At 36.1% G+C, this 22,664-nt stretch overlaps 1 protein-coding gene across 1 annotated transcript; it reads right to left on the bottom strand.

Annotated features, from left to right (window-relative positions):
- Positions 1 to 246: 246 nt before the first annotated feature.
- Positions 247 to 16,497, bottom strand: ZHX1 (zinc fingers and homeoboxes 1). The gene is made up of 3 exons (XM_010838916.1): positions 16,161 to 16,497; positions 4,384 to 7,235; positions 247 to 1,851 (listed from the first exon to the last, which is right to left on the bottom strand). Exon 2 carries the CDS (start codon positions 7,006 to 7,008, stop codon positions 4,387 to 4,389), a length of 2,622 nt encoding a protein of 873 aa, XP_010837218.1. The 5' UTR covers positions 7,009 to 7,235; positions 16,161 to 16,497; the 3' UTR covers positions 247 to 1,851; positions 4,384 to 4,386.
- Positions 16,498 to 22,664: the final 6,167 nt, after the last annotated feature.

The following is a 22,664-nucleotide window of genomic DNA, read 5'->3' as shown; positions in this document are numbered from 1 at the left end:
AGGAGAGAAAAGTTCTTTGCTCTGTCAAATAAATATATTTAAAAGCTAGCAAACATCAGAGCAAAGTGCCAAGTCTATAAAAGAGATGGGGAAAATTACTAATAGTTATTTACAGCTATACAAAATTAACATATTGCAAGGGAGACATAATATAAATATATTCAAAGGTTTCATTTCCAATACTTGACATTTCAAATTTTGAAAACATTAAAATTATTGTCAAACAAAACTCAGACCACATTGGCAATGGTTTAAAAAAGGGAGCAATTTAATCTTTATAATACAGAGTGCTTTAAGAAGTTTTTAAACGTGTAAAAGAAAGAACAGTTTAGTGCATTAAATTGTTACAGTCTTTACATTGCTTCTCTTTAAAAAGTTAACAGTAGTATGAAAAAGCCACCCACAAAGCCAGCTGTCTGAGTGAAGAAATCAGCTAAATTGCAGCATTTTGGAATTACTAATAAAGCTATAGTTAAAAATGAAAAGTTTATAAAAATGAAAGCAGCATGCATAGTCAAGGCTTTTTCATAACATTTTCATTAGCTGACAAAACATTAAGGTAAAAACAAGAGCTTAATATTTATTATTTATTAAATTAGATAAAATAAACTGGCCAAGCCCACTACATCTGGTCATTCAGAAAAACATCTTAAAATCCAAAGCTAATGAAACTGAACATTTCTTCTATGAAGAAAGCACATTTTGAAAAATGGTCCTATAGTCACAAAGAAAAGGATCCTTCTTAACACGAATGAACAGCACCGGTCTTTACAAAGTTTATGAGTTAGGAGGAACTTTCAGTCTCCTGAAATGGCAAGAGTTAACAGTTAACACTCCCATAATTCATAAGTGAAGAGCTAAGTTTTAACTCATTCTGATCAGTTCAGAATTCTTTTTCTTTATTCACTGAAACTGTTACACAAAGTAGAATTTCACCGAAAGATAATTTTTGAAAGCTCTGATCTGACACCTGTACAAACATTTCTGATTTCTCTATGGTTGTAAGAAAAGAGTAAGTTAATATTTACTACATGATTCCTTTTCACATTTTTGGTACAACGTTTATTTCAGAGTTTAACCCTCTTGAAATTCCTATGCCAGTTTCTTTCCCTTCTTCAGTACTGATTATGTTCAGTTTAAAAAAAAAAGCTAATTCAGTTTCTAATGAAAAACAGTAATGGAGTATTACAAGTAGTAATAGTGGTATCCATGAATGTGTTCAATGAAAGGTCCAATCATTAAGCGCCAATGATACCACAAAACCTCTTTGCTCCAACATGTGTCAATAGTTTTTTACATACATTGAAATTATATAAACCCATGCACAACTCTTAATCTTAGTGCAGGGCCTGATAAATGAGACATAGAAATAAATCAGATTTTTCTTTTTCCTGCTCCTAACAATTTTTACTCTGTAAAATGTTTGGTCACTGAAAGCTATAGGCTTAATCACATATCAAAGAATACAGGCAATAAGGCCCATCTTACGAGACATACAGTATTAAGCTGAAAAAAATATGAGGACAAGCTCTAGTGGTCATTAAACTCCCTCAGAAAGTCTAAGAATCAGAATGTCTCCATCATATCAGAATAAAAATGTACTGTATTAAAATCTGAATTTTTACAAGTTGTTTTTTTAATTAGTGTTCTATGTACATTGTAGGACTTCTGCCATTTGCAGTAGTTTAACTTTGGCACAACACTGAATTCCATTTCTTTTGGGTATTGGATCCTATTTTTTGAGATTGTATATGCCCCCAAACGTTTTCAATGTCATCAAAGATTGGGCCATTCACAGTAAATCAGACATCTGGAGTTGAAGAATTGATTCTCCTCCAACGTATTAGGCAGCTATAAAAGAAAAACATAATAAAAAACTAAACTTTTTAAGATAACCATATTTTAACATTTTCCACTTTTAGGAACAAAAATGATATAAATTAGCCATTAAAATGCATCCTCTGTATTCGCTTAGTAATCCTGAGATCACTTGCCACATGTATCTTAACATATAATGCAGTAGATTTTCTGTGCAACTCCAGTGTATATGTTTTGCATATACCAGATTTGCTTATAGACATTTTTCACCTACATGTAATAATTTATAAAAAAGATATTCATAGGATTATAATATATGTGATATAAAATATAGTAAATCCTATTTACTATAAGGTTAGTAAAATAAGTACTATATTTATAATAAACAGACTATGAAATCTAAAGACTCTTATATCCTTTTTTATTTATATACAGGGCTAACTTGTGAAAAAAGAGGTATATATTTACCACTTTTTCCTGTAACTATTTTGGAAAGGTTTTGGTTACCTTTATTTGTAAATAAACCATACTTAAATGAAGAAGTATTTAAATGAAATTTATGGTGTATCATTTCATAAGATGAAAAATTATTTTGTTAAGCCAATGATAACTTGCTGATTAATGGGTTTTATAGTTTTAGACTTCTGCATATTTTAAAAGCAGGGCATCCCAATGTATGTACCACAAAAGTCAGGTAAATGTACATTATGCAACTTTTTTGAAAACCATGGCTTTGTGTGAATCTTCTGATCATAGTGTTCATTAACATATACATATATAGCTTAAGAACCATCCACAAACTTAAAAGTAAGGTCAAACTACGCTATAGAAAAAAGTTCACATTATTTTTAGAATAAGATTCTAACTCCTTCCAAAATCACCACAGAGGTTACTACAACACAACAACAACAATTCACTGCAGCAACAAATCTGTTGATGTAATCTTGGCTGAGTGCACATTCTTATGTTTAGCAATAAAAAAAGCCTGTTAAAAATATTTTCTGCATCTGTGTTAGAAGCAAGCCTGTCCTGAAGGTTTCTGACGTAAGGAAATGGAGGTCGGTGTTTCAGGATATAGCCATACAAGACTGCTTAACTTCTTGTGACTCATGAGGATACATTTATGCTCTAAAACCTGGAATGAGATTCATTCTAAAATATGTACATTTTTCTGTCTGAAAAAAAAAAAACTATTAATGAAAGAAAATCTGGAAAAAGACTGCTAAGCAATAAGAATAGTGCCTAGTACTTATTAAGCTCTCTATAAATAACTGTTAAAATAAATAAAACCATGAAGGAAGGTGTGCGGAAATTAAGGAAATTCTGTGCAGAATAGAGCATAAAAGTAGAGGATGGGGTAGAGATGCAAAAAGCTATGGAAATAAGTAAATATGTTCATATGAGGAGGGTCTTTTTTCCCTCCCCTGCTATTTGAAAATACTGCAATGATTTTTGTCAACAAGATGCTTTTGGACTACTGATGGACAGACCAAAACACTTCATGACAACTGCACTATTTTTTAAGAAGTATAGACTTATCCTAGAACACGCCAAACCAGAGAGCAGAAAAGAAACAAACTATGCTACTGAATTCTGAAAGTATTCAGAATTGGAATTCTAATTCCAAATCAGGTATCGGATTTGCAACTACAGTGAAATTTTAATTAATCCAATCTGTAATAGAATTAAGATTCAAGGAACGTGCCAAACCTTTCAAATATAAAGCACATTTTCTTGCACTTTTATGCCTACAGAGAGATATTTTTAACTTACTGATGTGTTTTTGCTGGTGGCAAGTTTGTTTTATATTAAGTAACGAAAAGACATTTTAGGCAACTGAGTTAATATCAAATCTGTTATTTACCACTGATCTCTACAACAGAAATAATTTATATCACGGTTTTCAAAGACAGATGCCACCTAAGTGAATATGAAATTATATATTGCTTAAAACAGATCTTTGGCTTTTAATAGAAAAATATTGAGTAATTTTAACGCATAAAGCATTTTAAACTCTAGTTAAAAATCTGATAGTTTGGGGGCAATAAAACATTAAAAAAGATACCCATTTTCACCTAGTTCCCTAAAACTAAGCAATTCTCACCCCTGTGGTAAGTCCTTCCTTCAGTATACTTTCCCCCCTCTTTTTAGTTTTCATTTTTTAATTCTTTTCTTAAATAAGCAAAAAGTGAAGCTTTAGTGAAGGAGGCTTGCAAGAAAAATATACATTTTAGTTATCTTTAGTATGTGTTAATCTCCAACCCGCCACCAGTCTTTCTTCTTGGAGAATGGGTAACTTTCCCTTAAAACAAAGCAAAAAAATACATTTCACATAAAAAATAAATAATTCAGGAAACATTAAACTCTATATAAAAATCAACATAAAATCAGGATACACATGATAATCATGTATCTCTTGGGCTACACTCATGGCACCTAGCCCTCTTATTGGGCATCAGAGAAAATATTTTAGAAAAAACACTGTCAAAGGTGAAGATGACAGATATAAGGTGGCTGTTCTAAACGTATGTGGTCGGTGAATATACATTCAGATTAAAAACTTACATTTCAGTCATCTGATTTAGAAAGCTTCCGCTTCACATGTCGTGGGGGTTCCCAAGTGTCACTGTCATCTGTTTCTTCTTCCTCCTCTTCCTGATCATCAATAACTTCATCTTCCTCCTCGTTTTCCTCAAATAATTCTATACCTAACTCCGATCTTCTCTGTCTTTCGGCAAACCATTCTCTGACCTGCTCATAACCCATGTGTGATCTGTTAACAAGTTCATCGAGGTCTTGCTCATTAAGAAATTTGTGCTTCAGGTAATAATCCTTAAGTATTGCAGTTCCAGTTTTAAATTTGATGAGGGACGGCCCCCTGTCCCAGTTGTTCATTCTCTTGCCTCCTCTGGGCCGCCCACGAGGTCTTCCTCTCCCCCTGCCTTTTGGTCTCCCTCTCCCCCTTTTCCTAAGAGAAGACAGACCATTCATGCTACTTGAATTGGCGCTTTGATAGTAGTAGTACCATTTTAAGTTTCCATTTTTCCAAGCATAACGGGTGTCCCCAAACCAACTAACTATGTCTGTTCTAGCAAGCCCGCTTTCTTCAGCCAACTTGTCATACTCTTCTGGTGACGGCCACTGTGTTCGTACAAATGCACTTTTAAGCATGTGCAGCTGCTCGGGTGTTTTTTTACATATCTTGCCAGTACTCCCTGACTTAGGTGCACTAGTTTCATCTCCAGGAGAAGTTTCTCCAGCTTCTTCTTTGGAACTACCTGCATTGCTTTCCTCTACTTCCACTTTCTCTTCCTTTAAAGCTTTTGATTTCTTCTTCTCTGTAAACCAAGCATCAATTTCCCTTCTGGTGAGTTTGGTTTGCGCTCTTAACCTATTTAGTTCTTCTTCTGTAAGTACAGAGCTGTTGAGAAAACTTGCCTGCAGGGCACGAAGCTGCTCCGCTGTCTTCTCTTTAAACTTCTGGGGAGTAAAGTCGGGAAAAGGATTCCAGGACTGTTTCTGCTGTGAAGTCACAACAGCTGGGGATTCTGTGGTTTCGTCGCTTGAGTCTATGATGATAGTGGCAGAGGAGTCATTGTTGAGATGTAAGCACTGATTACTCTTTGAATTTCTCTGGTTGTACCTTGTGTCACTAAACCATTTTTTAATCTCTCCTTTGGTCAGTCCTGTGATTTTCATCAGTCTGATAATTTCAGCATCATGGGGAAACTGATTCTTCAGGTAGCTGACTTTTAATTCTGCCAGCTGCTCTTTAGTCTTTTTAGCCCGAATGCCAAACGAATCAGGGTTTGCCAATGTGGCTTCGTGTTTGACCAGCTGAGCGGATGGGACTGCTGCTGTTGCTGGCTTGGTTTCTGTGGTCGGCTGAGTAGTGGGGACCTGACTTTTCTGTACATTCGTTTGATTTGGAACCCCTGCCACTGTCAAGGCTATAGGTGCCGTTACTGGCAAGGTGTTCGTGCCACCTACTTGTGTGAGGACCAGACCCGGCTGGCCAACTATTTGGCATGTCTGTAAGATGGATGGTAAACCATTACTCCCCGCGGAGATGTGGGTGGGAATGACAGTTATGGTCTGAGGTACAGTGTGTACTGTTCCGTTGAACTGTTTCCTTCTTGCCTCCTCTACTTCCTCAGGAGTCCAGCTAACACCGTGTTTTAGACGTTGGGCTGAAAACCATATCTTGATCTGTTCCTCTGTATATTTTGCTTGAGCAGAAAGAACAGTTATCTCTGACATTGTTGGATAAGGGAATTTGTTGTAGGTGTTCAGCAAAAGGGGGTTGTTATCCAATGCAGCATTGTAGGTAGGAATGCTATTAACAGGGATTAGGACTTTGGGAATCAAACTGGAATTCTGCTGAGCTGATACTGCTGTGATCACCTGTGCTAACCCAGGAAGAACTGCTGCCGGGGCCACAACCGTGCTGGCAGCATGTGGGTGGATTCTGTTTACAACAGAAGTACTTGCATTCGATTCAGAAGCCGAAGAGCTTGGATTTTCCACAGTTTCTTCACGGTCTGGTTTGATTTCATTCTCTTTCTCTTCTGGAATGTCCTCAGCTGAATTACGATGAACTGTAATCCGTTTGTTCTCCACTTTATTTTTCATCATTTTCATGATAGGAGTTTTACTGATAGATATTCCTGAAGAAGAAACTTCTGTAGATTCAGCTTGCTCTGAATTCTCCTCCTTAACAAAACTACCATCAAAAGTCAGATCATTTATTGTTTGTTCAAAGATTGTCTGGTTATTTCGTTTTACCATAGTCAACTTAAAATTCTCTTCTCCTGGGTGATATTTCAGATTATGCTCAGAAAGTGCATCATACCTTTTGGTAAGAAAATTGCATTCAACACAAACATAGGATGAATTTAGCACTACATTGGGATGTTCTGAATCCACATGAAAAGTAAACATATTTAGATCTGGAGTTTGGAAAGTACAGTATTTACATTCATAACCACCTTCAACTTTTTTATTTTGCTGATTGTCAGAATCCACGGACTCATGAACTTCTTCATCACTTGAGACACTCTCTGTTCTGGTGTTTTCTATGGGTGTAAGTACAGGCGGACCTTCGTCCAAATCTGATACCAACTCGAGGTCTGGATCCTGTTCACTGGCAAGGACCATGCAGGGTGTTGTAGACTTTCGCCTGCTTGCCATTCTGATGTTATGGGGGGAAAATCTCAGTGGTGATTAAAAAGCATTGGGGCTTAAAACTGTTCAGTATCCTTCATTTGAAAACAATGGCTTTTGGTTCTTCAAGTCTGTCTTTGTGCTCAGCAAGTCTCATTAGCAGCTTTTTCATGGTGCAATCAAGTAAAGAGCTTATGGTTGGCAAATAAAATACTGCAGAACTGCTGAAATTTTTGAAGCACAACTCCAATCACCTATATTAAGATAAATTAAAAAATGTTTTAAAATGAGTGGTTATGATCTTTTCAACAAATTACAGCTCTATTTCACTTACGTGAAGTTGGAGAGCTCAGCTGTAAAGATGCAGAATAAAACTAGAACCAGAAAAAAATTTCTCTGAGGATCAAAACAGATGTCTCCAAGCCAGCTCACTGATGGTCAGGTACTATACCTGATGGGTCAGCCTGCAGGCTTGTGTGTATTTGGATTTTTCAGCCAGCCGGCTATATATCAGAAGGGAAGAGGAAGAAAGTGTCTCCTTTGGCAGGCACTCTTAATGTGAAATGATAATCTGTTAACAGGGGAGGAACTTTAAAATTATAAAAAGTAGCCACAGATACTCAAAACTATGACCACTAAGTGTATAAGAAATTCAATCCATCAGTTATGCCCTGTTCTTCCTCCTGGTCTGTCTTACCATTCTAAAAGCATGCCCAAGTATGGCAAAAGCAGCAAAGGTAGAATATTAATGACCAAGGTTTCAGAAATATTATCTTCATCATTCTCCACAATGCTATCAGAATTTGTAAAACATGTCTAATCATATCAGTTTCCTGACTCAAAGCTTCTAATGGGTCCCTAATGCTGAAAGAATGAAGTTCAAACTTCTAAGGCCCCATGTAGCTCCCTCCACGTCCTGACTGCAACCTGAATTTTCTACCATCTCTCTCCTGACTCCTATTTCCTTATGTCTTAGGCACAGAGCACAAATGATCGCTGTTCCAGGGACTCCCACGCAGGCCAATCCTTGTGTATGGACGCTTCTTTGTGCACACACTGGGTGTGACGATCTCTCAGATCTGTCCTAGAGATCACCCTTAGCTTGGGCCAACCTCCTTTCCAGTTTATTTTCTAGTCCATCACTTACTATATTGTACCAGAGGAATGTTGCATTTCTGTTGTGAAACCTCCAGTCTCTTTATTTTTTTTCTTCTTTTTTAAAGGAATAGCTTTACTGAGACATAACAAAGCTCTTGAAACTCTGGATGGAGTCAGTTTCCTTTTATACCTTCAATCTAGCTCTCTCAGCTGAGTTGTCTTGACTGACTTCTCATTTATTTCTGTATCTTTGGTATACAGAAGCCTGAAAAGGGGTTTCCCTGGTGGTTCAGTGGTAAAGAACCTGCCTACCAATGCAGGGGACACAGGTTCAATCCCTGGTCCTGGAAGATCCCACATACCACAGGACAACTAAGCCTGAGAACCACAACTACTGAGCCTGTGCTCTAGAGCCCGGGACCCACAGCTACTGAAGCCCTTGCGCCTAGAGCCCATGCTCCACAGCAGGAGAAGCTACTGCAATGAAAAGCCCATACACTGCAACTGGAGAAAGCCTGCATGCAGCAACAAAGACCCAGTGCAGCCATAAATAAATAAAAAATCTTTGACTTGAAAAAAAAAAGAAAAGAAGCCTGGAAGTAAGGACTCACTAAAAGTTGATTAACCTGAAATAGGGTTCCCTAGTGGTCTAGTGGTTAGGATTCAGTACTTTCACTGTCATGGCTTAGGTTCAACCCCTGGGTGGGGAACTAAGATCCTGCAAGCCGAGTGGCGTGTCCCCCTCCCCACTCCCCCAAAAATGCTACCTCCAACCTGAACTAGAATGAACAGAAAGAGTCCTATAAAACTCAAAATGCCCTAAAGGCATCACTATAGTGAACAAAGCTAAAATTCACAAGGAAAACCTTGAATCATCAAGAAAGAGTGAAATATTTTCATATGAATACATTTTAATACTTTTGTACCCAAAATAGTTAAAATAAAATTTTGATGCTAAATCGGTTAAAGTTGGTGTGCTTCTAAAGTCTAAAACAAATGAAAATGACTACAATAAATGGTATCAGTTATTTTCTACCACAAAGGAACTATTTTCATTTACTAACATAGTCCTTGTCCTAGCTGAACTGAGGAGAAAAAGTTTATGTCAATGATTATAAAGCAAAACTAGGTCTCCATGACTCAGTAAAAGGAGAAACATTTTAAGGAAACAGAGCTGTCCAAAAAGAGAATATCCTGTACCTTTGAAGGTGCTAAGATCCTTCTTACTAGGATTATTCAAATCATACTACATTTCCATTTGATGTATCCAAGCAACAGACGAAAAGTTGGACTGTCTCTTGTTCTCTGATTTCCCATATTACAAAATAAAGAGCATCAGTTTAGTAATAATAGTAATATCAACAGTCCAAAACCCACTCTCAAAACTGTCATTGTTGGCAGGAGTGGGATGGATGGGGAGACTGGGATTGACACATATACACTATTGACATTATGTATAAAATATGTAGCTAATGAGAGGGTACTATACAGCACAGGGAACTCCACTCAATACTCTGTGGTGACCTAAATGGGAAAGAAATCCAAAACAGAGGGATACACGTATATGTATGGCTGATACACTTTGCTGTATAGTAGAAACTAACACAACAGTGTGAAGAAACTATTGTTGTTTAGTTGCTAAGTGGTATCCGACTCTCCTACAACCCTGTGGACTGTAGCCCGCCAGGCTCCTCTGTCCATGGCATTTCCCAGGCAAGAATATTGCAGTGGATTGCCATATCCTCCTCCAGGGGATCTTCCCAACCCAGGGATTGAACTCCTGTCTCCTGCACTGCAAGTGGATTCTTCACCACTGAGCCACCAGAGAAGCCTTATACTCCAAAAAAGAATTAATTTTTAAAAGTGTCGTTTTTTCTATAAAAAAATCTTTGATTTCTAAGGGAACATAAATCCATCACTGAGATTTAAAATGATTTCTTAACTAAGTGCTATAAACTAAGATAATTCTATCTTTCCTATTCAATTTAATAGGGAACACTACTATTTTTGATCATTTTTTTTCTCATTAGAAACAAGGATTTCCTCAAATAGCCTTAAGTAAGTGGAAGAGTAACAAATGAGCACCACCCACATTTCTGACAGTGAAGGAGAACTACTGAAAGGCAGGGGAGTAAGCTATTCTCCTAGAACCTTAGATGATATTTAGATGGGGTATATTAAGAGCTGAAAGTCTTAATAGAGGAGTTTTTCTTGAGACTGTATTTCTTGAAGTGGTGGTTTTCAAACTTTTTGTTATAAGAAAGCCCTTTCTTCAGACAAAATTCTATGAGGAGCCCAAGTATAAAACTGATTAAAGAATATAGCTATCTGATTGGAGAAGTGGAGAAGCTTAACTAACTCCTGATCCCATCCCATGGACCCCTGCTTTCACCTCTGATGGGTTCTGAGATGTGTTTGAAGACTTTGACTTAAAAACATAAGTAGTTTCATCATAAATCCTCAGCTTGGCAGTGCTAAGCCATGAAATGTGATACCTAAAGTGAATTTAATGTGTCCTTTTAGGCTGTTTCACTGTAAAAGACAGGCGTGGAGCACCCTGGGATAGAATAGAGTAGCCCCTACTAATAAGAGATACAGAAGAGAAACTGGAGGAGCTAAGATACTTTTATTATTCTGGTTCTGTAGCTCTTGGGTTAAACTTACTTTTCATCCTATCTAGTATAAATATAGGAATATGCTACCAAGTTGTTACTTTTATTTCTTTTCCTTATAGCTCACTAGCTCAGAATGGTCAGTTTGTAAGAACTGAAACAGATATACAATTTTCAGAGTATTTTTGCTAAAGTCATGAAAATAATAAAATATGCATATATTATAACCTAATGATATATACATACAGCTGTGCTTTTTCCCTTTGAAAGCATTGGTTTTTGAGGAATTTGAAATTTTAAAATTATAAATTAAATTAATTTAAATTAAAAATTTTACATTAAATGTATAATTTTAAAACTATAAATAAGTTACTTAAAAGAAAGGCTTTTAAAAAATCCTCAGTAATGCAAAAGACTAAAAATCCGATTATCTTGGGTATCCTAAGTTGTCTCAACCTGGGTTACTTCTATATGCAACTACATAGATCTGGGAAATACTCTTTCCTCTTTACTCCTAAAACTGCCCATCTTTTGCTAACAAAACCATAATCAGTACATTATTTAACATATTTCTAAAGGGAGATTGAGAACTTCCAAAAGTGCCTCAAGATTTGGTTCAATGGCTCAATTCTATTATTATGTATACAACCTAAAAATAAAGCACAAATAAAGGCAGCCTCGTGGTCCTTATTTTATAGTCATAATTTGAGGGGAAGCAGGGACCTCATTACAGTCTTCCCATTCTTCATGGAAGAAGAAACCCACCCAAGGGAATAAATTCACAGAGGCTTTGTGGTAAAGGCTAAAACCACAGGTTTTAGAGTCTCCTCTGTACTCAGTAGTTAGGTGACTGGAAAAGTTGCCCAGTATCAACCTCAGCTTTCTCATCTATAAAACCAAGATTCTTCAGTTCAACAAATCCACTGACCAACTATGTATTGAAGGTCAACTATGTGTCAGGCACTGTGTTGGGCACTCGGATTACAAGAGTCAACAGGACAGATAGTCTCTGTCTGCCAGGTTCTAGCTGTTAACAAGGAAAACAGGCTTAAGCAATTAGAATGACTATGATCAATGCAATGAGAAGAGGTTCTGAGAACTATATAAGCACATTACAGGAGACTTCTAGAAAAGAAGCAGAGAAGGCTGCCCTGGAGAAAATAAACAGAGGTATCCCACCTCAGATACTGATCAAATAACGCTTCCCACACACTAGTATACAGTAGGTGCCTAATTAATGCTATGTTCCAGTCCCTGAAAATTATTTGGGGAATGAATAAATACCTTTTATATACTATTATTCTCTTTCTTTCTGTCTCTCATGCAGCTTAATCAGATGACAAGGCACACAAATTGAATATAAAAGCAAAAGGGGTAAAAATACAGAGTAAGAATTGCCATGATGCGGTTTCAATACATCTCATTACGGTGTAATGGGGCTGAGACAGGAAAACTGCCATATAGAAATCACTATTAGCTGATAGGCATCTCATCCTCTCTTTGAAGGTCAACTCAAAACAGCTTAAAATCAATTTGGGAAACCTCGCACTATTTACCTGTAAAAGAGGGTTAGAGTCCAGTTGCACAACTGAAGAGCTAGGTGGCTCTGCAGTTAAAACATAATTAAAGTGAAATCTGCCCATAAAAGAAAAAAACTATGCACTATATGCATATAGCACTGTAAATATAATTAGGTTTTAACACCATTTTCAGTTAACCTTTCAGTAGAGAAAGATGTTAAAAAATAATCAATCAATTATACTGCCATTAAAAATGATATTCAAAAAAGTAAAGCATATGGCAAAGTATCCATTTACTGTTAAATTTTTAATAATCAGAACAAACTCTGCATACTGACCATAAAATAACTATGGGAGAATATGTATGCATGGTGGACAAAGACTAGATGAAAACACTAAAAAATGAAAATTTCACATGAGATTATGGATGAAATTTTCATGGTGTGTGTGGTAGTTACGTTTTCTTTAATAGTGGTATGACATTGCTTGATTACAAAATACAACAAGCAGGGACTTCCCTGGTGCTCCAGGGGCTAAGACTCCATGTTCCCAACACAGGGGGCCCGGGTTCCATCCCTGGTCAGGGAAATAGATCCCGCACGCCACAACTAAAGATCCTGCTAGACTGGGAGCAGCCAAATAAATGAGTAAATATTCTAAAAACAAAACAAAACAATAGTTTCAAGGCCTTAAAATTGCAAATAGGCTAAACTATTTTTGTGGTCATTTGTCTCAAGCTGGAAACAAAATTTACTTAAAGCCAAAACACGTGCTACCTAAACATTTTTTCAGAAGGAGGAGGAATCTCTGAGTATGTATAGCATTCAGATGTATTCCAGACATTTTGGAGGGCTGCTGTCCCACGGTAGAGAACTCAGACTGGTTCTAAGAGTCCGCAAGAGCACCCCTAGTCTCCAGAGAATAGATTTAGGCCAAGCCAATTTCCATGGTTCTGTGTACTGGCTCTTCTCCTGAAGGTCAGATGCTCCTTAATCAATTCATGATTCTTAATTCATGAATTACATCAAATTTTCCCTGCAGAAAAGCATTTAATGGAAACAAAATTTATTTCATCACAGTATAAAACTTTGGGGCAGTTCTAAAAGTAGTTCTTCTTACGTGATCGGTAAGAACGTCTCTTTAGCTCTTCACTATATCCCCAGGGCCAAACACAGTGCCTATTAATATTTGTTGGGAGAAAAAAGCTTTAAAGTATATCTATATTTTGTATTATAGCATACATTTTCCTTCATTAAGCACTCATTTACTGAGGAGCTACACAAAACAACTGAGCTCGTTTTCACTGGTAAAATCCTTACAAACAAAATTACTTTAGTCATTAAAATATTAAAACATGCTCAAAAACATTCTCATATAAAACACTGTTTATTAAAATATAGCAATGGATGTTTAATGAATATTTACCAATTTATCTGTACTTCTATTGTAACAAATCAGTTTTATGTATGAATAGTGTACATCTAAATTTGTAGACTATCTAGAAACAAAACAAGGGTGATAAATTCATTTCAAATAATTAGTTCTGTGGTGGAATTCAGGAGAAAATGGCATACTTCTTATAAAGATAGACAAGTGCAAATCTGAACTTAGAACCATTACTTCTCTATAAGAGAAAACTACATTATAATGATGTTCTATATTTTAAAAGAGACTTAAAAATAGGTTCTCAATGTAATACACTCTAAAAAGTTAATGGATTGTTTCGAACTGTATGTTTAGCACACAAAAAAAGTCATAAAACATTTTATAATTATACAGGGCCATAGCTACACTGAATTTCTAGGCCTCTATTTTTTGGCTGTCTTGTACTTCAAATTAAATGATTAACAGTTTATTGGCCTAGTTAGCCACAAAAGCATGTTATTTTGGTAAGATTTTATGTTTAGAAAAACAGACTTTGTTTTTTATGCCAATTCTGGGTCAAATAAGAATATTTAGAAGATTTTAGAAGATAACTATAATTTTTAAGTATCATGTTAGTTTTGACCTACTACCAACTAAATAAACCGTTTTTAAGGCTGCTAAAATACACAACCTGAGAATCCTTTGAAATCTGTGTTCATACATACACTGAGAACTCTCAGGACTCTGTATTCAATTTAGTTTCACTTCTCCCTCTGTGAGTCAGAGTTCTGTTTAGCCAGCTGAAAATACTTACTTTTACGTGTTTGTATTCAAACTAAAAGTTACAAATCTACCAAAATCACAGAATGCCTGAAATAATAGTAGGAACAAAGAATAATGAATCCAAATGAAAACAAGGATATCTACCACTTTATTTTTAAAAGGTATCCAAGAGGATACTTTTCTTAATTACAATTTGTTTTTGGTCTTTACATAGTAGAGGCATTTTTCAAAGCGTTAATGTTAAAATATTTAGAAACAATAGTCAAGTTCTCAAAAAAAATTAAGTGAGAAATCTGACAACCCAAATTTGTACCCACAAGAGTTTGTAAAAATTACTGTAAGCTGGAATCATTACCTGAGAGACAAGTTTCAATAAAATTGCCAAAATAGTCTCAAGATAATACAAATTCAAGTATCGAGGTGAATACAGACAGGAGTAAATGTGATCCAAGTAACAACATCTAAGAAACTGTGGCCAAAGATAATCTAATTTCAGAAGATCCCTTTGCTAATGCTAATTGAAGCTTAGAGGCTTAGAAACTCTATCCTCTCTACCTGTTTGTTCTACCTGAGAAAGCTGACTTTAATGCTGCTAAAGATTAAAAGCCTCTAAGTTGGACAGATTTCTCCAGGCAAGCTCTGACCCCAGATTTGAGGAGTAAAATGTTTTTTTGAAAGATCTTTAGGCCACTGACATCCTGGTGGTGTACCTTCTGCTGGCATGTAGGTAAGTATGTAACATAATTTGACGGTGAAACACAAACCTGTCGTATAATGAAATATCTTATCTTTATTATTAAAGTTTGTGGATATGATCCAAAAGTTATTTTAGGCTGAAAGTAATTTCCCCCTACATTTCTCAAGGTAGTGTATTAAATCTTTCACAGAAGTCTAACACAAGAATGCTATTCTTGATTCCAAGTGACTTTATCACTGAAAGGCTGAAAAGTCATTCATCTGTCCATTATCTTTCCCATTTGTAAAATAAAGTAACTGCTACCTATTTTACTCAGGATACAATAATTCAATTTGAAGGATAATAGTAATTCATACTGGCAATATCAACTCGTAAAAAAACACAAAAATGAAAGTGAACCACCACATTAATAGTTATGGAATCTTTCCTAGTACTTTCTGGAATCATCTGCAATAACAACTGGACTAAAGTATAAGTATTTCAATAGCACAGTATGAAATCTAATGCTTCTCAAAAAGCCAATTTATATCAAGTAAGTAAAATGTAAAAGTAATTATGTACAAATATACTTAAATAGTGGTATGCTTAACCTAAATCAAAGTATTTATTAATATCTTAAATTTCATCATTGTAATTAACTATTATTAGAGATCTGTATACTGAAAATGTGTTTTCAGGAACTGTTCTTGCAGTCCTGAAGCATTTTCCTGGATATGGAAAAAGAACAGTAAAATTTCTAGATAAATTTCCCCATACAAAAGGTCTCTACCCTCCTGACCTTCATTTGTCTGGTTTACCACTGTAATTACCACAGGTCCAGTGCCTGATACACAATGGATTTCAGCAAATGTTAATTGAAAAATCACTTCTAAATATACCACAAAGATTTATTAAGAAGTGTGATGCTGTTTCCTTTCAAATTAAATCAGCCAATACTCCTACATTTTTAAAGTTTGAAAGTACATTTCTTAAAAAAGAGTTAAGAATATATCTGCTGCTTTTTAAAAGAAATCTTTTAAGACTTTAGCCAAATATAGTATCACTATATCAACTGAGCACATTCTGTCTCCAAGTTTTACCACAACAGAAGGATGCAACACATACCTGCCACAGTCTCCTCCCCATTCTGTTCTTTGACACGGAAGGGTGTCCCTTCAGATTAGGAGGTGTTTAGCTCAGGCCATCATTACTAACAGGTCCAAAGTACCTATCTGCCATCACCTACAAAAAAAGTAATATCGCTTTACTATTCTAGATATGATTCAGTCTTACTAGGAAACTTTAAGCCTATGCCTTGGTTTTTTAAAAGTAAATATAATTTTAAAAAATTAATTTCCTCATAGAAATTTTAAAAGAATCATCAAAATGCCAAACTCAGTAAAATATGCGAAACTGAAAACTTAAAAATATATTTCAGTTCAGTCCAGTCCAGTCGCTCTGTCTGACTCTTTGCGACCCCATGAATTGCAGCACGCCAGGCCTCCCTGTCCATTACCAACTACCGGAGTTCACTCAAACTCACGTCCATCGAGTCGGTGATGCCATCCAGCCATCTCATCCTCTGTCGTCCCCTTCTCCTCCTGCCCCCAATCCCTCCTAGCATCAGAGTCTTTTCCAATGAGTCAACTATTCGCATGAGGTGGCCAAAGTACTGGAGTTTCAGCTTTAGCATCATTCCTTCCAAAGAACACCCAGGACTGATCTCCTTTAGAATGGACTGGTTTATAAAATAACCAAGTCACAATTTCAATATAGATTTTCAAAATGTGAAAAAAAATTTCAAAATGTGACTATATGCAGGATATAATATGAAAGCTGAGATGAAGAAATTGAGAATTGTAAAAAATTAGTACCACACAAGTTATGAAAGACAACTTAGTTAAACTAAGAGGTAGGAGAAGTTGTGTGTTTATATGTTTATGTATAAGCCTCACTAGGCTTACATTTGTATCCTAATTTACTACGTATTAAGTGGAATGGATCATTAATGCTGGGAACAAGCCAATACTACTTAAATAAACTAGTGGTACCCCACTCCTAAACATATGGTATATCCGATACAATGACTGGTGTTTGTTTTTGCAAGAAAGTTACTGCTAAATGATTTTTCAATCAGCACATTGTGAAACATTAGATGGTACAAACTAAAAATCATTCTTTGAAAATTCAGATTTGTGTCTAAAAATGCTATGGTATATTACTCAGAGTAGGTAAACCAATCAGGAGAATTAAATAAAAACTATCACTGTTTGTCATATTAAACAACAGTAAATCATGCTTTTGAAGAGTTGAAAGATTTTTGTTATTGTTCTTCAAGCCCCAAAGTTCTGTAAACCACAGTGAATGAATATTAGGTAGGATGATTTCCCTCAGTACCTTTTCTTTTTGATTCCTGCTTTTTGATTCACAACTTTATGAAGAGCCCTTTTAAGATAAGAAATTATGTAAACACACCAGTCCTTAAGTTGAAGCTTAGACTGAACAGTTACACTGTTTTCATGAAAAGCAAAAGAGCATTTTCTTGGTGGGCCCAGTGGAGCAATCCTGTTCTGTTGGTAGCCTAGGATCTACAATTTCATTTCCTGGTGTCTCCTTGTTCGGACACTCCTTAGCCAGCCATCTACAGGATGTGAACTAGAAGAAAGGATAGGAAACAGCTGCCAAAAGTAGGGAGGTTATTGTCCAAAATGAATTATTAATAATATTATAGGAAATTGATAACTTATTTGAATCCATTCTTAAATCACACAGTCATTGCAAGATGTTTTACTGAACGAGAGTCTATTGAGAAGAGCTGCCAAGACATGCACAGTGCAAGCAGAGAATCAAACAAGTTCCTCAGTATTTCTGGATGAAAAGCATACTTACCTGATGTTATTTCAGCTTCTGATATTGGGATTACTTTAGGACACCTCTCTAATTCAAAGTATCTTTTTAAAATTTGGGATTAAACTTCAAAAATTGAAGAAGTCATCTTGACCATATACATTATGTAATAAAACAGATTGGTTATTTTGGCAGGAGAGGATGGACAGGACATAAAGATGAAGGATTTGGGGTTTGGAATCTGAGTGCATGGGTTCAAATCCCAGTTCTGTCACTTACCAGCTGTGTGATCTTGGATAAGCCACTTAGCCTCTCTGTGGCATAGCCCCCTTATCTGTAAAATGGGACTAATGATATTATCTACTTAATAGGGGTGCTGTAGGCATTGAAAGGAATAATACATGTAAAGTGCTTAGAAAATTTGCTGGCACATGGTATACCTACAAATTAGACTTTTTCTGACTCTTATTTAGGGTAATAACTTTTAAGTTATACAACAAAAAAAGTCTTTGTTTAAATTTTGCTAAATTTTAAGATTGGCATAGTGTTCTGGGTCAGTTATACTTCAAAAAACAAACAAACCCATAGGAAAAAAGATCAGATTTGTGGTTGTTGAGGCAGGGTAGGGAACTCAGGGAGGGGAATTGGATGAAGGTGGTCAAAATCTACAATCTTGCAGTTTTAAAATGTGCCATGTACTCAGTCGTGTCTTACTCTTTTCTACTCCACGGACTGTAGCCTGTCAGGGTCCTCTGTCCATGAATTCTCCAGCAAAGAATTCTGGAGTGGGTTGCCATTTCCTTCTCCAGGGGATCTTCCTGACTCAGGGATCGAACCCCTGTCTTCTGTGCTCCTGCCTTACAGGCGTATTCTTTACCTGCTGAGCCATTAAGTAAGTACTAAGGATATACTGTACAACATGATAGATATAATTAACACTGTTGTATGTATATGAAAGTTGTCAAAAGACTGAATCCTAAGAGTTCTCATCACACATACACATAATTTGCTAAATGCTGAAACAGTATAAACTCTTTCAAAGTCCACAAAACAATTTTATTTTCCATTTCATAGCTTTGGGCATATTAAGCAGTGTTAGAATAAGCTGGCTTTAACAGGTAGACATTGATCAATCATAATTTATGCCTCCAACCCCAACATACACATATTTTCTCTGATCTAAGCCTTAAGATGAATCATTAATATATGACACATTTAAGGGGTGTTTCACAGAACGAACAGCTTTTGATATAATCTTATCATAGTAATAAAGAGAAACTGTTCTTTTTTCACCAACCCCCCACCAAGTATAGTACAAGTCCAGCCAATTTTTAACAAACTTTTTTTTTTTTTTTAAACATTTGAAGGTAAAGGGAATAAACTTAGTAAAGGAGAAAAACATAATTATTAGTGAAGTGCTTAGAAATATCAGAATACTCCTATGTCCTTTCATTCTTCACAACAAAAAAAAAGACCTTTAGGAAGAGGAAAAAGGGAGCCAGAAATACTAAGAGAAATATTAAATCACTAAAATTTAATGACAAAGTTATTTTATTTTAAATGATAAATATGTATATGATATGTCTACTTTAATGTTTTAATTTTTTAGATAAGCTTTGATAATATGATTTTTAAATCTAAATTTCAAAGCTGAAAACAAAAATCCTGCATAAAAAATGATTTATTCAATTTTGATTCCCTTGAATAAATGTCATTCTTAATTTGCTCACACATACTTCTTTTTCCAAAGTATATCACTTATTTGTTTAGACCAAACATACATAAGACCATGTGTATAACTTTTAAATACATTACAGGATACTGATTATATAAACTGCAAAGATCAAGTACCCTTTAAGACCAAAACCTGGCAACCTCATAAAAACTTACCTAAGTATTTGCTTTAAAAATAAATTAACTGTATAAAATACAAATCTACAAAACATAAATGCAAATGTGTATATCCTGATTGGTAATCTAAATCAGTAGCTTCAGTCATACAAATCTTGTTACTTACCACTATGACTATATTTGAGCAACAGGATACAATAATATTAAGGATTAAAGGCTAGTACCATAGTTTTTTCCCTTCAAATAAATGTAATTCAAGTTACTTTTGAAATTACACAGAATGATTTAAGAGATTTTAAGTCAGAAAAAATTTAAACATACAAATGAATGTGCCATACTGACTATTACTACAAACAGTGCAATAGATATTTCTGGACATCTCCCTGAATTCATTGAATACGATTAGATTAAAAACTAGCTTAGGCACTGAAATTTCTACACTGTTAATATTCAAATAAGAAGTCTTTTGAATCCAAATCCACAATGCTGTAATGTACATAAAAAGGTTATTTCCTAAGCTACACTTGGAATCATTTTAGTAATTTTAGGAGTACTTCCGTTTAAGTATAAAGCAATAACTGAAAGCAAACTAGGTCCCAAATATCACATTTTTGTGCCAATTTAACATTACAAGAAAGAAAATGTATAGTATGTCATAATATCACCTTTCTCAATGTAAAATATAATAGGGGAAAAAAACCTTCAAAGTGAGCCACCTCACCTACTAACAAAAGAATTGTAAACCCCCCAAAAAACAATAACAACAAAACAACATAAAGAATTGTAAAACTTAATTCACATTTATTGAAAAAAAGAACTTAGAAGTATCATTAAAGGTGAAATAGCTGGACATCATTCATGAACTGTCCTCCAGTCCAGTGAAATAATCAACTCACTTGATTGGAGTGACGTCTACTAAGGAGAGCTCACCAGCACAGGAACATTTATGTTTTCAGCCTTACCATATTTTGAAACCATCTGGCAGCAATGCCTTTCTGGTTCACCCAGTCTAATCTGTTCAGAACTGAATATAAAACTAGACCTACGTGCACCTTGGGGAAACCAAAGAACAGCACACATGAATAATAATGTTCTAAATGTGCAGCTCTAAACTAGTTTATACTTGAAAGGTGTTTTTAAAAACATTTCTATTGAAGATGTTAAAGCTCTTTTAAAAATACTAGAATGGTTCAAGAAATCTTTATGAATCATTGCTGTCATCAGTTACCCAAGTCTTAAATTTTTTTTTAATTTTAATCCTGATCACTAAAGAAACCATCTGAAGAGATTCCTCTACAAAGAGAGTTACTGATAAATGAAACACTATCAATTCTATAATGAAAGGACCCAAGGTTTTTTACAACTTACTTTGCACAAAATCAGTCTGCTTAGCCCTAAAATGCTTAGAGGAAGGGGGGAAAAACTAAGAGAAAAAAGTACTCATGAAAGCCCTTTTTTCTTTTACATCCTGTTACAGCAGCACTACATTACTGTTTCTGGCAGCACTTATTTCTTTTGCTTAAAACCAAGAGTCAGAACTGCTACTCAAGACATTTTTTTTTTAAATCTAAGAATGTGCTAGGGTCAATATCCCTGTTAAAACCAAATTCCGTCACCCTCACCAACTGGCATAAAAACAAACGACTTTTTCAGGATAATTTTTCAGAAGCAAGGATAGTTCACACAGCACCATATAATATAAGTTAAAGCTTTCAGACAAAGACTGAGAAACAGTGACCAATACTAACGAATCTTAAGGTGCGTGCCTGTAGGTCAGGCACACACAAACACTCCAACCCAACAAATAGTCACTGTTCCTGGGATAAAGCTGCTTCTCCCTCCCTCACTGGGAACCACTCTATTTCTCAATTCTGTGATTTTCCCTTTTCAGATAAACTCTCACTCTCCAAAAGAACTGCTTCTTCAAGTTACGTGGAATCCCAACTTAAACACGTTACATACAAATTCTCTATGAGTAGTGTTCCAGACATGTTTTCTCCCAGCAAAGATGAGCCCCTTTTCTTGTTTTTCTTTACAGCTGGGGTGAGATGACAGAAAAGCGCTGTGGCATTCCCGCTCTGCCCAATCTCTTCCCCACATCCCTCCTCTATCCATCCCCTTTCCCGCTTCTTAATCCTCCTATCCCGAATCTCTCACTGAAGCCCTGCCAGAGAGTTTGATCCTTCCCTAACCTAAGCTAAGGATATGCAACGGAGCCCTTTTCTTCTCGGGGTTCTGCTTTTCCCTTACTGTTACCCACAGAGAGGCGGGGAGGGATGTATTGGAACAAAGAATTTTAAGTCCCTTTCTCTAGAACTTTGGTGTAAATACACAGGGAAAGGGCATCCCCCAGGGCTCTTCTTTCCTGCCGTTTGACCCCCTTCCTCTCAGAGCTCCTTCCTAGACTCTCATTCCCCGCAAAGGTCAGGAGCTTGTTCCCTTCAGGCCCTAAGGCTCGCAGTAGTCCCTGGTCAGCTTCCCAGTCTCCCTCCTGAAAGGGACAGATAACATTTCCATTCTCTTTCATCAACTTCTCAAGTCCCAGGGCTTCTTCAAAACATAATAGAGCTAAGGACTCAACTCTGAGTCTTGCCCTGAAATGGGTGCCCAGCCTTCCCTGAAGTGGGGTACAGCCTCTCCCCAAAGGGTTTTTGGGGGCTCCAACCCCAATGCCAGTGCGCTCAGCTCCAGCAAGAGAATCTCTCCTCTCAGGGAGACTGAGTCCCCACGAAGCCACATGCCCCAGCAGGTCAGGACTCCCGATCTCCCTCCCCTAGGATCCTCAACACTGCTGGGGTAGTCCATCCCTGCGGCGCCTGCCCCCCTTCTAAGGAGACCCCGTTCTCACTCCCATCAACAATCCCAAGTTGCTCAGTCCTCTCGTAGGGAGGCGGGCTGAGATTTTCCCTTACAAAGCCCACCCCCAGCTCC

The sequence above is a fragment of the Bison bison genome, unplaced genomic scaffold (assembly GCF_000754665.1).
Source record: "Bison bison bison isolate TAMUID 2011002044 unplaced genomic scaffold, Bison_UMD1.0 scf7180017864108, whole genome shotgun sequence".
Lineage (NCBI taxonomy): Eukaryota > Metazoa > Chordata > Mammalia > Artiodactyla > Bovidae > Bison > Bison bison.
This window is presented reverse-complemented; position numbering and strand designations above follow the sequence as displayed.